Source organism: Pristiophorus japonicus, chromosome 3 (assembly GCF_044704955.1).
Source record: "Pristiophorus japonicus isolate sPriJap1 chromosome 3, sPriJap1.hap1, whole genome shotgun sequence".
NCBI classification, from domain to species: Eukaryota; Metazoa; Chordata; class Chondrichthyes; family Pristiophoridae; genus Pristiophorus; species Pristiophorus japonicus.
Window position 1 is genome coordinate 144622307 of NC_091979.1, and position 16056 is coordinate 144638362.

A 16056-nucleotide genomic window follows, 5' to 3' on the forward strand; every position below is an offset into this window, starting at 1 on the left:
TGGAGAGGTTTCTGTAGTCAATTTTAATGCAGAAAATACTAATATTAACTGGAAAGCAGGAGGTTGATGTAATTTCCAGTCAATGTTCTTTAATGTGGTACTGACTTTTGTGGGTAAAGATTGTGCTGGATTCTTTCTCCAGGCTATTGTCTGTTTTTTTTTGTGCAATCAAGACATTAAGGTGGGCTGGTGGAAGAATGACTCTCCAAGCTTTGGAGAAATTAAAAATTTGCTTTCAGTCCATCCTGTTTTTTTGTGAGAAGGGAGTTTGTTTAATATAGCATTGTGTTGTGTGTTTGTATTCCATGTTGACAGGTTGCTATGGGTGTTCGGCAAATGTTGGCATGAAGCAGAGTTACCTTTGACTATGTGGAGATGGGGGGCAGGGTGGTGGGAGAGAATTGTTGTATTGTGAGACAGCAGACTTAAGTGTATCTGAGTCCATTGTTGCTGTTGAAAGTAATGCAATTTAGAAGTGTTGCATTCTTTGTAACAGACTGTGGGCATGAATATTCAACACTTTCTGGGCCTGAAATTCAGTACCGATTGAAAGCTGGTGCTCCCCCCACCTTTTTGTGGCCATTAGCACCAACATTTTTTCATGACTGGCCCACCCCATATTCAGCTCCAAAAGTGAACAAATGGGTTCCGGCGCTAATGAACCCTTTCAAAGTGGATTTTTCAGCGGTGTGGCTGTCTTACTTTGAGCGTTATCACCACTGAGAAATGCAGGTAAGGGTTTCTAATCAGCCAGCTGCTCCCTAGTCTTTTTAAAGGCGAGGGTTTGCAGCAAGGCCCTGAGGTGGGAAGGAATCTGGAAGGATGGCTGCTGTAACATAGAAACATAGAAACATAGAAAATAGGTGCAGGAGTAGGCCATTCGGCCCTTCTAGCCTGCACCGCCATTCAATGAGTTAATGGCTGAACATTCAACTTCAGTACCCCATTCCTGCTTTCTCGCCATAGCCGTTGATCCCCCTAGTAGTAAGGACCTCATCTAACTCCTTTTTGAATATATTTAGTGAATTGGCCTCAACAACTTTCTGTGGTAGAGAATTCCACAGGTTCACCACTCTCTGGGTGAAGAAGTTCCTCCGCATCTCGGTCCTAAATGGCTTACCCCTTATCCTTAGACTGTGACCTCTGGTTCTGGACTTCCCCAACATTGGGAACATTCTTCCTGCATCTAACCTGTCTAACCCCGTCAGAATTTTAAATGTTTCTATGAGGTCCCCTCTCATTCTTCTGAACTCCAGTGAATACAAGCCCAGTTGATCCAGTCTTTCTTGATAGGTCAGTCCCGCCATCCCGGGAATCAGTCTGGTGAACCTTCGCTGCACTCCCTCAATAGCAAGAATGTCCTTCCTCAGGTTAGGAGACCAAAACTGTACACAATGCTCCAGGTGTGGCCTCACCAATGCCCTGTACAACTGTAGCAACACCTCCCTGCCCCTGTACTCAAATCCCCTTGCTATGAAGGCCAACATACCATTTGCTTTCTTAACCGCCTGCTGCACCTGCATGCCAACCTTCAATGACTGATGTACCATGACACCCAGGTCTCTTTGCACCTCCCCTTTTCCTAATCTGTCACCATTCAGATAATAGTCTGTCTCTCTGTTTTTACCACCAAAGTGGATAACCTCACATTTATCCACATTATACTTCATCTGCCATGCATTTGCCCACTCACCTAACCTATCCAAGTCGCTCTGCAGCTTCACAGCATCCTCCTCGCAGCTCACACTGCCACCCAACTTAGTGTCATCCGCAAATTTGGAGATACTACATTTAATCCCCTCATCTAAATCATTAATGTACAGTGTAAACAGCTGGGGCCCCAGCACAGAACCTTGCGGTACCCCACGAGTCACTGCCTGCCATTCTGAAAAGTACCCATTTACTCCTACTCTTTGCTTCCTGTCTGACAACCATTTCTCAATCCATATCAGTACACTACCCCCAATCCCATGTGCTCTAACTTTGCACATCAATCTCTTGTGTGGGACCTTGTCGAACGCCTTCTGAAAGTCCAAATATACCACATCAACTGGTTCTCCCTTATCCACTCTACTGGAAACATCCTCAAAAAATTCCAGAAGATTTGTCAAGCATGATTTCCCTTTCACAAATCCATGCTGACTTGGACCTATCATGTCACCTCTTTCCAAATGCACTGCTATGACATCCTTAATAATTGATTCCATCATTTTACCCACTACCAATGTCAGGCTGTAATTCCCTGTTTTCTCTCCCTCCTTTTTTAAAAAGTGGGGTTACATTGGCTACCCTCCACTCGATAGGAACTGATCCAGAGTCAATGGAATGTTGGAAAATGACTGTCAACGCATCCACTATTTCCAAGGCCACCTCCTTAAGTACTCTGGGATGCAGTCCATCAGGCCCTGGGGATTTATCGGCCTTCAATCCCATCAATTTCCCCAACACAATTTCCCGGCTAATAAGGATTTCCCTCAGTTCCTCCTCCTTACTAGACCCCCCGACCCCTTTTATAACCGGAAGGTTGTTCGTGTCCTCCTTCGTGAATACCGAACCAAAGTACTTGTTCAATTGTTCCGCCATTTCTTTGTTCCCCGTTATGACTTTCCCTGATTTTGACTGCAGGGGACCTACGTTTGTCTTTACTAACCTTTTTCTCTTTACATATCTATAGAAACTTTTGCAATCCGTCTTAATGTTCCCTGCAAGCTTCTTCTCATACTCCATTTTCCCTGCCCTAATCAAACCCTTTGTCCTCCTCTGCTGAGTTCTAAATTTCTCCCAGTCCCCAGGTTCGCTGCTATTTCTGGCCAATTTGTATGCCACTTCCTTGGCTTTAATACTATCCCTGATTTCCCTTGATAGCCACGGTTGAGCCACCTTCCCTTTTTTATTTTTATGCCAGACAGGAATGTACAATTGTTGTAGTTCATCCATGTGGTCTCTAAATGTCTGCCATTGCCCATCCACAGTCAACCCCTTAAGTATCATTCGCCAATCCATCCCAGCCAATTCACGCCTCATACCTTCAAAGTTAGCCTTCTTTAAGTTCTGGACCATGGTCTCTGAATTAACTGTTTCATTCTCCATCCCAATGCAGAATTCCACCATATTATGGTCACTCTTCCCCAAGGGGCCTCGCACAACGAGATTGCTAATTAATCCTCTCTCATTACATAACACCCAGTCTAAGATGGCCTCCCCCCTAGTTGGTTCCTCGACATATTGGTCTAAAAAACCATCCCTTATGCACTCCAGGAAATCCTCCTCCACCGTATTGCTTCCAGTTTGGTTAGCCCAATCTATGTGCATATTAAAGTCACCCATTATAACTGCTGCACCTTTATTGCACGCACCCCTAATTTCATGTTTGATGCCCTCCCCAACATCACTACTACTGTTTGGAGGTCTGTACACAACTCCCACTAACGTTTTTTGCCCTTTGGTGTTCTGCAGCTCTACCCATATAGATTCCACATCATCCAAGCTAATGTCCTTCCTAACTATTGCCTTTATCTCCTCCTTAACCAGCAATGCTACCCCACCTCCTTTTCCTTTTATTCTATCCTTCCTGAATGTTGAATACCCCTGGATGTTGAGTTCCCAGCCCTGATCATCCTGGAGCCACGTCTCCGTAATCCCAATCACATCATATTTGTTAACATCTATTTGCACAGTTAATTCATCCACCTTATTGCGAATACTCCTTGCATTAAGACACAAAGCCTTTAGGCTTGTTTTTTTAACACCCTCTGTCCTTTTAGAATTTTGCTGTACAATGGCCCTTTTTGTTCTTTGCCTTGGGTTTCTCTGCCCTCCACTTTTCCTCATCTCCTTTCTGTCTTTTGTTTTTGCCTCCTTTTTGTTTCCCTCTATCTCCCTGCATTGGTTCTCATCCCCCTGCCATATTAGTTCAACTCCTCCCCAACAGCACTAGCAAACACTCCCCCGAGGACATTGGTTCCGATTCTGCCCAGGTGCAGACCGTCCGGTTTGTACTGGTCCCACCTCCCCCAGAACCGGTTCCAATGCCCCAGGAATTTGAATCCCTCCCTGCTGCACCATTGCTCAAGCCACGTATTCATCTGAGCTATCCTGCGATTCCGACTCTGACTAGCACGTGGCACTGGTAGCAATCCCGAGATTACTACTTTTGAGGTCCTACTTTTTAATTTAGAAGTGCAAGGAGAGCCATTTTACTGAAATGGAGCCGGAGACACTGATGGATGGTGTGGAGGATAGAAGAAGAATACTGTTTCCGGACGTGGGGAGACCTGGCAGACCGTCAGTACATAATGCATGGCGGGAGATTGCAGGGGTGGTGTCAGGCACCTCCATAGATGTGAAGACGCACCCTCCCAGAAGGGTGCTGGCCAGTCTGCATCTGGCCGCTCCAGGGTGGTGATGGGTCGACACCTCCTAGCTCTGGGGCAATGGGGATCCTCCTCCTCCTCAGGTGGTACTGCTGGCTCGACCTCCAACGGCTGTCCCATCAGGATGGCCAGGTTGTGCAGCATGTAGCAGACCACAATGATGATGGAGACCCATTGAGGAGAGTACTGTAAGGTGCCACCAGAGTGGGCCATGCACCAGAAACTCTGCTTAAGGATGCCTATGCATTGCTCGATGATGCACCTGGTGGCACAATGAGCGTCATTGTATGCATGCTATGGTGCTGTCCTGAGGTTCCGCAAAGGAGTAAGCAGCCAAGTGGACAGGGGATATCCCTTGTCCCCAAACAACCAACCGCAATCCTGATTTGGACTGGTCAAGATGGCGGGCACACTGGTCTGCCGCAGAATGAACAAATCATGGCTGTTGCCTCCCTTGCCCACTGCCTCTCTGCATGATGCTGATGGCGACACCTTCTCCTGTGTGCCGCCCTGCTTCTGAGCAGGTGTACCAGGTGTCGTCCTCCCAACACTCCTCCCATCCCCAGGGTGAACCCTGTCAAGCAGGTCTCTGCAGCCCACAGGACTCCACTAAAGAGTCAGACCTGAAAGTTGTACAAAAGTATGTGCAAACCTCTGAGCAGCACTCAGCAGTTTGAATGGAGCCAAAACAATTAATAAATCTATTACAAGATAAATACAGTGGATACTGTAATCTTAAATAAAAATACTAATAATTAATAAAACTATTAAAAGATAAATACAGTGGATGCTGTAATATTAACTAAAAATACTAAAATTAATGAAACTATTTCCCTACCAAAGGGCCCCGATCGCGGCAACACTCCAGTGGTGTTCCATTCGAGCACCAACTCGAATACCCCGCGGGGGCACCGCTGTGAAAAGTCTTACCTTTTTGCAGTTGAAGATCCCTGTCCTTGCTGCTTTCCAGCGACCCACACGCTGCAGAGCTCACCACTGGAATGTCTCCTTTACATTGGCTTCACCCCGCCATTTCCAGTGGAAGTGCACATCGTTCAAATCCCCCCGAGCTAAATATGGCTCAGGGAAGGAAAATCATCCGACCGCGGCAGCCTATCGATCGACCGCCCAAACTCCACGGTAGCCGTCCCTTCGGGGATACATAAGAACATAAGAATTAGGAACAGGAGTACGCCATCTAGCCCCTCGAGCCTGCTCCGCCATTCAATAAGATAATAGCTGATCTGGCCGTGGACTCAGCTCCACTTACCCGCCCTCTCCCCGTAACCCTTAATTCCCTTATTGGTTAAAAATCTATCTATCTGTGATTTGAATACATTCAATGAGCTAGCCTCAACTGCTTCCTTGGGCAGAAAATTCCACAGATTCACAACCCTCTGGGAGAAGAAATTCCTTCTCAACTCGGTTTTAAATCGGCTCCCCCGTATTTTGAGGCTGTGCCCCCTAGTTCTAGTCTCCCCGACCAGTGGAAACAACCTCTCTGCCTCTATCTTGTCTATCCCTTTCATTATTTTAAATGTTTCTATGAGATCATCCCTCATCCTTCTGAACTCCAACAAGTAAAGACCCAGTCTACTCAATCTATCATCATAAGGTAACCCCCTCATCTCCGGAATCAGCCTAGTGAATCGTCTCTGTACCCCCTCCAAAGCCAGTATATCCTTCCTTAAGTAAGGTGACCAAAACTGCACGCAGTACTCCAGGTGCGGCCTTACCAGTACCCTATACAGTTGCAGCAGGACCTCCCTGCTTTTGTACTCCATCCCTCTCGCAATCAAGGCCAACATTCCATTCGCCTTCCTGATTACCTGCTGCACCTGCAAACTAACTTTTTGGGATTCATGCATAAGGACCCCCAGGTCCCTCTGCACCTCAGCATGTTGTAATTTCTCCCCATTCATGGTGAATTTCGGCCCCTAGGTGTTTAAAAAAAAAAGTTTTCCCACTCCATATCCTCTCCATCACAAAGACCGCCTACTTCTACTCATCTCATGGAGATAGACAGATTTCTAAACAGATTTCTGAACAATAAGGGAGTCAGTGGTTATGGGGAGTGGGCGGGGAAGTGGAGTTGAGTCCATCCATCAATCAGCCATGAACTTATTGAATGGCGGAGCAGGCTCGAGAGGCCAAATGGTCTACTCTTGTTCCTATTTCTTATGTTCTTATCTCCACCCACCTCAACTCAGCTGCTGAAACCCTCATCCATGTTTTTGTTACCTCCAGACTTGACTATTCCAATGCCTCCCTTGCTGGCCTCCCATCTTCCACCCTCTATATACTTATGCTCATCAACAACTCTTCTGCTTGTATCCTAACCTGCAGCAAAGCCCACTTATGCATTACCCTTGTATCGCTGACTTACATTAGCTCCTGGTTTGGCAACACCTCAATTTTAAAATTCTCATCCTTATTTTCACATCCTTCCATGGTTTCATCCCTCCGCATCTCTGTAAACTCCTCCAGCCCTACAACCCTCTAAGAACTTTGCGCTCTTTTCTCTCTGTCCTCTTGTGCATTCCCATTCTCTTCGCCCCACCATTGGCAGCTGTGATTTCAGCCGTCTAGGCCCTCTGAGCCCTTTTATTATTGTATTGCGGAGTATTTCAGATTTGGGTTTGTATATCTGGGAAATTAAATGCAGATTGTAGAAACGTTACGCATAGAATTAAGAAATAACAATTAATAACAGCTGGGCTGATCGGAGCTCCATTCAAAGCTGAGCTCATTATTGAATGTTTCTGCTGAGCTGAGGTATCTGTTTACTCTGAATATCCCTTTTAGTTCATTTTTTTGTACAATACAATTAAATGAGCAGGCAGAAAATGCAAGTCTGGCCACCAAAAAGCACTGTCCTATTTCCTGCCATGTAATGATGTTAGCCGAGCAAATTGGTAGAATTGTAATTATAACAGCCTTGTAATTTCCTCATAATTTTCGGCGCAACAATGGTTTAAGCAGTGCATTGCACCTGGCTTTTCTGAGGATATTTGCCTGTGACTTATGCTGGTTTTACACCAGAACCTTGCTCTCCCCGAATTCTCTGTCAAATTTTGCACTGCTCGAGTTGCATCTGCCTAAACCCCACTTAGCTCATTAACTCTACGAGAGCATGGGTTTCCTGTGTTTACATCAGTACTGAATGGGTAAAAAGTGATGGCCAAAATTTTAGGCACAGAAGGACCTGAAATTACCATTTCTCTTATTTTATAGTGTTTTGTTTAACGGTTTGTTTTCTTCCTCCTTACTGAGACTGGCACTGTATTTTCTGTGGGGCAATTTTAACCTAACTCTTCAGGTGGGAATCCCACATGATCGGGTGCAATGCCAGTTTTACTCCTCTGACTTCAATGGAGAGTAAAGACGGGTGGAGTGTAAAACCAGCGTTGCACCCGATCCCATCAGTTTCCAGCCAGGTGAATTAGATTAAAATAGCCTCCTATATATTTGAATATTTTTACATGGCATCGGAATCTGTTAGATTTTAAACAGAAAAACTTCCACAATTGCATTTTCTTAAACATGAAGGGCTGGATTTTAGGCTTTTGTTGTTTTCGGGGCAAAAATGGAGGCGGGGCGGGAAAGTTACCGGACAGGAATAATCTGCGCTTTGGTAAGGAATTTTCACCATTTGGGCCCTGCGTCAGGGGCCGCAGCATGAAGGGAGGTCTTGTACACTTTTTGAGGTGCAAAAATGGGAAACTTGCGAACTAAAGTACCGGGCCCTGAGCGCTCCGAGAGAGGCCTGACTGTCCGGGGCGGGGGCTGGGGGGGGGACTTTAAAAACAAACACAGAAACATTCCAACAACATTGTCCATGCCACCACAACACAAATCGCAGAAAAAAAATTAAAAGAACAAACATTCGCACTTAACTTTACAGCAGATTACCTTCCTCACCGCCGCCGGCATAGCTGGACCGCACTAATTTCCCAAGTGTTCATTGCGAGGCACGATTCCAGGAGTAGGGGTCGGGTTTGGTGTCACATCCAGAGGCATTGCACACCCAGTGCAGCTCTTCCCGGTGGTGTTGCTCAGCGCCGCCACAAAACCAGACCCGAGGATCGCATCGCGGCGGTGGAGACCTCTCTGCCGCATTTAACGTCGCTCCAAGGCGAAACCCGAAGCGTAAAGGACCGGAAAATCCAGCCCCACGTGCTTAATGGGTGTAATTGATGGTTTGATGGCTTCAAACTTTAATTTCATAATATTAAGATAAAGAGGAACTTAAAGAATGGTGTATGTTCTGCGTATTCCTTGGGCTCCGATTGTTTATTGATTGATTTCCACTCGTTTAGCACCATTGTTCACATTCTAACAAAGTTTCGACGTAAGCTGCCGTCAGCAAGATTGTAGGAGAAACCAGTGCAAACTTTGGCGTAATTTCCATGTAAGCCGGAACAAGGAAATGCTGTCCCAATTACTTTATCTCATTCTTTGTGGCTGCTAATAACAGATTTAGTTAGTTCAGAGACTAGGGTCCTGAACTTAAGGAAAGGTAACTTCGATGGTATGAGATGTGAATTGGCTTGGATTGACTGGCAAATGATACTGAAAGAGTTGACGGTGGATAGGCAATGGCAGACATTTAAAGATCACATGGATGAACTTCAACAACTATACATCCCTGTCTGAAGTAAAGATAAAACGGGGAAGGTGGCTCAACCGTGGCTAACAAGGGAAATTAAGGATAGTGTTAAATCCAAGGAAGAGGCATAAAAATTGACCAGAAAAAGCAGCAAATCTGAGGACTGGGAGAAATTTAGAATTCAGCAGAGGAAGACAAAGGGTTTAATTAGGAGGGGGAAAAGAGTGTATGAGAGGAAGCTTGCCGGGAACATAAAAACTGACTGCAAAAGCTTCTATAGATATGTGAAGAGAAAAAGATTAGTGAACACAAACATAGGTCCCTTGCAGTCAGGTTCAGGTGAACAAATACTTTGGTTCTGTCTTCACGAAGGAAGACACAAATAACCTTCTGGAAATACTAGAGGACCGAGGGTCTTGTGAGAAGGAGGAACCGAAGGAAATCGTTATTAGGCCGGAAATTTTGTTAGGGAAATTAATAGGATTGTAGGCAATAAATACCCGGGGCCTGAGAGTCCACATCCCAAAGTAATTGGGGAGGGAGAGAACTGCAAACCTGTACTGCCTGCTTTCCTGCCATTTTGAGCTTCTTTTAAAGTTTAACATTAGGTATGGGGCAATACTGACAATGCCAGATGTTGTGTGAGTGTTCTGCATCATGGTGCGATGCAGGAGACAATTGATTAGAGCTCATCACATCAGGAACATCAGAGCCTGTAGGGTGCTGGGCAGGAGGCCTTACCCTCCTCGGGAATATTGAGACAGGCATTCGTACCTGTACCTGAGTGATGCAGACTGTGTCAGAAGACTGCGTTTCCGCAGTGAAGCTGTCCGTGAGATCTGTGAGTTGCTGAGACCAGACTTGCAGCCGAGAAGCATCAGGTGGACTGCTTTGTCAGTTGCAGTGAAGGTTACAGTTGCACTTTCATTCTATGCCTCTGGATCGTTTCAAGCTACAACTGGAGATGTGTGCGCCATCTCTCAACATGCAATACATGTCTCCATTCGCCAAGTCACAGCTGCACTGTATGCGCGGTGGAATGACTTCATCAAGTTCTCAATGACCGCCCAAGCAACCCATCATAGGGCTGTGGGGTTCTCAAGAATTGCTGGCTTCCCAAAGGTACAGGGCTGCATTGATTGTATCCACATTGCCTTGCGAGCACCTTTGGAGGATTCCAAAATGTTCAGGAATAGAAAAGGCTTCCACTCCATTAACGTGCAGTTTGTGTGTGTCGACATGAGTATAGGAGCAGGGAGGTCTTACTGCAGTTGTACAGGGCCTTGGTGAGGCCACACCTTGAATATTGTGTACAGTTTTGGTCTCCTAATCTGAGGAAGGACATTCTTGCTACTGAGGGAGTGCAGCGAAGGTTCACCAGACTGATTCCCGGATGGCAGGACTGACATATGAAGAAAGACTGGATCGACTAGGCTTATATTCACTGGAATTTAGAAGAATGAGAGGGGATCTGATAGAAACATATAAAATTCTGATGGAATTGGACGGGTTAGATGCAGGAAGAATGTTCTCGATGTTGGAGAAGTCCAGGGGTCACAGTTTAAGGAAAAGGGGTAAGCCATTTAGGACCAAGATAAGGAGAAACTTCTTCACTCAGAGAATTGTGAATCTGTGGAATTCTCTACCACAGAAAGTTGTTGAGGCCAATTCGTTGGATATATTCAAAAAGGAGTTAGATGTGGCCCTTACGGCTAAAGGGATCAAGGGGTATGGAGAGAAAGCAGGAATGGGGTACTGAAGTTGCATGATCCGCCATGATCATATTGAATGGTGTGTAGACTCGAAGGGCCGAATGGCCTACTGCTGCACCTATTTTCTATTGCATCATGTCAGTCAATGCAAGATACCCTGGCAGCATCCATGATGCGTTCATCCTATGCGACAGCGTTATATCTGCCATGTTTGAGCAGCAGCCAGAAGGGCAGAGCTGGCTACTGGGAGACAAAGGGTACAGCCTCGTCACCTGGCTCATGGCGCCCCTACGCATAACCCGAATGAAAGCTGACCGTGAATACAACATGTCGCACATTACAACGCGCAGCATCATAGAGAGGACCATTGGCATCTTGAAACAGTGTTTCCGATGCCTGGACCATTCCGGAGGCTACTTACTGTACTCCTCTGAGATTGTCGGTCACTTCACTGTTGTATGCTGCATGCTGCATAACTTAGCCGTCATGAGGCAGCAGCAGCTAGTAGTGGAAGACCCACCTGCGGTGAGAGTGGTTGATGATAATGATGTGGAAGATGCAAGTGACGAGGAGGAGGAGGACGATGAGGATGAGGAAACCATGCAAGTGCCTGAGGCCGGAGCACGACGGCGGAGGAGGGCGGGCCATCGAGCCCCTTTAATGATTGCTCGAGCCTTGCGCCAGCAGCTCATCCGTGAACACTTTACTGCCTTGGGGCTCAGCGACAACTATTCTACACGGACATGTTTACTGTTTGAAGCTGTTCCGTAATGTTGTGTTGTGTTAATAGAACATGATTCAGTTTTAATATAAAATATATTTTATTCAAAAGTTTACAATGTACTTAACTTTAGTGTAACAAAATAATTCTTGTATCAAACTTTACTTTAATATGACTCTTTTAGATCATTTGAAAACTTTAAGATCATTTATAAACTTGTAAATTTACATAACTTGCAAAAAAAATTTAATTTGAGAACAGTTACAACAGTAACAATAATAATAACAACAACAACAGCAAAGAAAGGCTGCATCCATCTCTCATCCCCCTTAGTCAAACACCGCCCGCTACGCTTGCTCTTGGACTCTCCAGCACCTCTGCCTGTAGGTGATGGCGCAGTGATTTTGGGCTTGGTACCAAGCTTATTCCTTCTAACATCTCGGATAATGTGCACTTCTTGATGGGGGGGATGGGTCAGGTGGTAATGTGGAGGGCCTGGCTTTGGGCTCTTCAGAGACTGGTGTGGGGATTGCAGTGGGAGTGGCAGTTAATTCTGTCAATGGGCGCAGGGTCTGGGCGTGTTCCCTTATTGCAGCAGCTAACTCACACATGCCGTACCTCATACTCCCTGACAGTGTCTCAGCAGATTGAAACATTCCCTCTCTGATGGCCTGTACTACCCCTGACATTCCCTCACTCATTGCCACTGCCGTGCTTTGCACTACCTCTGACATTCCCTCCCTCACGGCCAGTGACGTGGTTTGCACTACCTCTGACATTCCCTCCCTCACGGCCAGTGACGTGGTTTGCACTACCTCTGACATTCCCTCCCTCATGGCCAGTGCTGTGCTTTGCACTACCTCTGACATTCCCTCCCTCATGGCCAGTGTCGTGCTTTGCACTATCTCTGACATTCCCTCCCTCATGGCCACTGCCGTGCTTTGCACTACCTCTGACATTCCTTCCCTCATGGCCAGTGCTGTGCTTTGCACTACCTCTGACATTCCCTCCCTCGTGGCCAGTGTCGTGCTTTGCACTATTTCTGACATTCCCTCCCTCATGGCCACTGCCGTGCTTTGCACTACCTCTGACATTCCCTCCCTCATGGCCAGTGTCGTGGTTTGCACTACCTCTGACATTCCCTCCCTCATGGCCAGTGCAGTGCTTTGCACTACCTCTGACATTCCCTCCCTCATGGCCAGTGTCGTGGTTTGCACTACCTCTGACATTCCCTCCCTCACGGCCAGTGACGTGGTTTGCACTACCTCTGACATTCCCTCCCTCATGGACACTATTCCCTCACTGATGGTCCCGGCGAATGTTGTTACTTCTCCCGACAGTCCCGCTACCTCATCACTCACTCCACTGATGGTGTCCAGGAGTGATCAGGTAAGGTCAATGCTCTCTGCACTCAATGACATCACCTGAATCACATCTGTTACATCCTGCATCTCAGGAGAGCGTGGTCGAGTTCTCCTTCCCCTCACCCTGGGTCTGCCTCGCTGCATCCCACTGGGACTTGCAGCCTGGGACGATGGGGCCCTGGGTGTGACTTGCTGCACCCCACTACTGGGACCCGCAACCTCGGAAGGTGGGAAACCATAGAATGTCCCACCGGCACTCAAACCCCTAGTCACGGAAGGGGCTGTCAACTCCATGAGCGCCACCTCCTCAAGAGTTAGTACAACAATGGGAGCTTCATCCAACTCCATTTCCTCCCCCTCTCTCCCCACGTTCTTGACCTGGAGGGTTGGATTGGAAGATGTTCCCCTCTTCAGGCTCGTCTGCATCTGAATCTTCTTTTGCATCTTCAGGATTGGCCTCAGGTTCTTCAAAATATAACAGAACAGTCAAATGGTTAGCAGCAGAGGAGGGGGCAGGATGGGTGGCATGAGGAGGCTCACACAGCGCAGACCAGGCAGCAGGTTGATTTGAAGGGCCACAATGAATTTTCAGGACTTACCCTCTCCCTCGAGTGTGGGCCCAGCTTGTGCAGTACTGATTGTTTTTCTCCAGGCAGGACCCATCAAAGCAGCGACCCTCTCTTCCAAGGGTGTCAGTGGGTGCAGATTTGCCGGGCCTCCTCCTGTTCGAGTTCTTTCCCTTTTGTTGTGTGCCACTTTCCTCTGCAAAGATGAAAATGCAACTTTTTAAGAGAGGGTGTCTTTCTGCTGGGTGGGACATATACAGCTGGTCACATTTACAATTGCATTGAATAAATGAAAATATTACTTACACTAATTACATGATCACAGTCCTGCCATTTCTTTATACACTGGCTTCCAGATCTCTTGGTGGTCACCACTGCACAGTAATCTTCTGCAAGTTGGTTCCAGCGTTTTTTCATTTCTTTTGGTCGCACTTTTATGTGACCTCTGCTGGTATCCAGCTCCTGCCTTCTGTTCTCAATCACAGTAACTAGTGCCTCCATTTCTTTCACTACGAAATTCTTTGTCCTTGGTCCGCGTTGCTGCATTGCTGCAGCTGCTCTCAGACACACACAGCACTTTTTCAAAAGCTCTCAGACACACAGCACTGCTTCTGCATGCAGCTGCAATTTTTAAAAACACAGTACTCCTTCTGGCACACACAGATAAGTTGCTCTTTAAAAATAGCTGATTGCCAACTCGGAGCTCTACTGCGTATGGGCGGCCATTTCAGCGACGTCAAGAACATCAGTTTCTTCCCGCAGAAGGCTCGGCTCTTTTTTCAAGCACAGACCACAGGCTCCACCCCCTGAGGTGACTGGCCATGCTGTGCGGCTGCAGATTAGGGCCAACCATTGGGGAAACCGGAGATTTTTTTCTGGTGCATTTATTTACCTAATTAAGCAGCACAACTCTGGCGATATTCCAGAAAACGGGCTTGGGGAAAATTGAGCCCATGGTAACTTCCCCTAACACCAAGTTCAATACATTGTGTGCTTTAACTGGCAAGAGCAGGCATGAATTTGAGGAGTTTAAGGGAGTGATTTGCAATCTGTCTTGAGTCTATCAAGGATTATTTGCAAGCAAGTTCTTGTCTCCAGTTTTGTGCCTAGCATGCTAATGCAGCTATGAAGCTGAAACAAGGTTTGCACTGCAGGAAGAAAACCAGGCTTGGGAGCACTAGCTCCCCAGCAAAGAAACTGCCTTACCATTTAAGGAATTGTTAAGTATATCACAGCTTCATGTAGGCGGAATGATGGGGATTAGCGGGTGCATGCAAAAAATAAGCCTTGTACACAAGGCACATATGGTAAGGAAGCGATTCATGTCAAAGACCCTGAGGGAAGGTAATAATCAGAATGGAATGGCAGTAGAAGGCCGTGGCCTGGTGGAAAACAAATCCTTGCAGAAAATCAATGTTGTGTTTATTTTAAAATTAAACTAATTAAAACCAGTAGATAAGGCAGTACTAATGAAAAGTTCAGAAACAAACTTTATTGAGTTGTGAACAATATAAGCACATTAGAATGATACTTCTATTATCTCCTAAAAGGATTGATCTCACTCATACGTTATAACATTTTATCAACTTCTCTTGCTCTATAAAATATTCTATCTGTACTTTTGTGATATTTGGGTCTGAATTACTTTTTCATTTTGTATCCTTCAAGAGCAGGTATATTTTTCTGTGATTATACTCCTGGTATAGTGCCAGATTTACACTTGTTATAAGCATAAATATGGCACCAAATTAACACAACACAAGAAGTAGGATTAGGAGTAGGCCATACTACCCCTCAAGCCTGTTCTTGCCATTCAATGAGATCATGGCTGATCTTTGACCTCAACTCCACTTTCCTGCCCAATCTCCATAATCCCTTGATTCCCCTCGCGTCCAAAAATCTATCTATCTCAGCCTTGAATATACTCAACGATTCAGCATTCACCGCCCTTTGGGGTAGAGAATTTCAAAGATTCACAACCCTCTGAGTGAAGAAATTCCTCTTCATCTCAGTCTTAAAAGGCCACCCCCTTCCCCTGAGACTGTGCCCCTTAGTTTTAGACTTTCCAGCCAAGGGAAACAACCTCTCAGCATCTACCCTGTGAATCCCCCTCAGAACCTTGGTACTATAGAACTAGGATCTGGAGTTGGTGCCTTATTGGTTTTCTGTCAGGCCTTGGCAAAATGAGGAACATGTGCCTGCTCCAATATAGCAACTGCACCTGACAATGAAAATCAGCTCTGACCTGGTGTTTCCATCTCCCCTATCCAAACTTGGACAGAGACTTTTGGCAATAACTAGAATGCATATGCTCGGAGGATATTAGTTTCACATACTGGGCACTTTGGTTTCATTCATACCAAAGGCAAGCTGGCCAAATACTTTAGGTGCATCTTGATTGTCTCGTACCGTTGCTTTTACCTCCATTAACTGGACAGTTAAGTGTCTTTTAACTTATCAGTGCCCCTAAAATATGTTTTTTTTATAACAAATTTGGCTGTAGCATTGGGTCTGTTGATTATATAGTTATGTAGAAAACATTTTCTTCTTTCAATTATCATAGAAATAATATCAACTTAGATCTTCATTCTGTTCTCTTCTGATTATAGTTGGTAAAAATCTACGAATTGAATTTTCTTGAGGCCCCTGGGATTGATCATTGTAAGCATGAGCCTGCCCTCCTTCTCTCCACCCCCTTCTAGTCACAAGTC

At 46.0% G+C, this 16056-nt stretch overlaps 2 protein-coding genes across 5 annotated transcripts in view; one reads left to right on the forward strand and one right to left on the reverse strand.

Moving 5' to 3' along the window:
- The window catches only part of myo1b (myosin IB), a 391964-nt gene that overhangs the window by 213731 nt on the left and 162177 nt on the right, over nt 1–16056 (forward strand). The window lies entirely within an intron of this gene.
- On the reverse strand, nt 13030–13962 carry LOC139258939 (myb-related transcription factor, partner of profilin-like). The gene is made up of 3 exons (XM_070874825.1): nt 13652–13962; nt 13379–13541; nt 13030–13244 (listed from the first exon to the last, which is right to left on the reverse strand). Exons 1-3 carry the CDS (start codon nt 13889–13891, stop codon nt 13114–13116), a joined length of 534 nt encoding a protein of 177 aa, XP_070730926.1. The 5' UTR covers nt 13892–13962; the 3' UTR covers nt 13030–13113.

Coding starts and splice junctions, on each gene's coding strand:
- LOC139258939 (XM_070874825.1), bottom strand. CDS start 13,891: ATGCAGCAACGCGGACCAAGGACAAAGAATTTCGTAGTGAAAGAAATG. Junction 13,542..13,651: donor ACTGTGATCATGTAATTAGT/GTAAGTAATATT, acceptor TCATCTTTGCAG/AGGAAAGTGGCACACAACAA. Junction 13,245..13,378: donor GCCCACACTCGAGGGAGAGG/GTAAGTCCTGAA, acceptor TATATTTTGAAG/AACCTGAGGCCAATCCTGAA.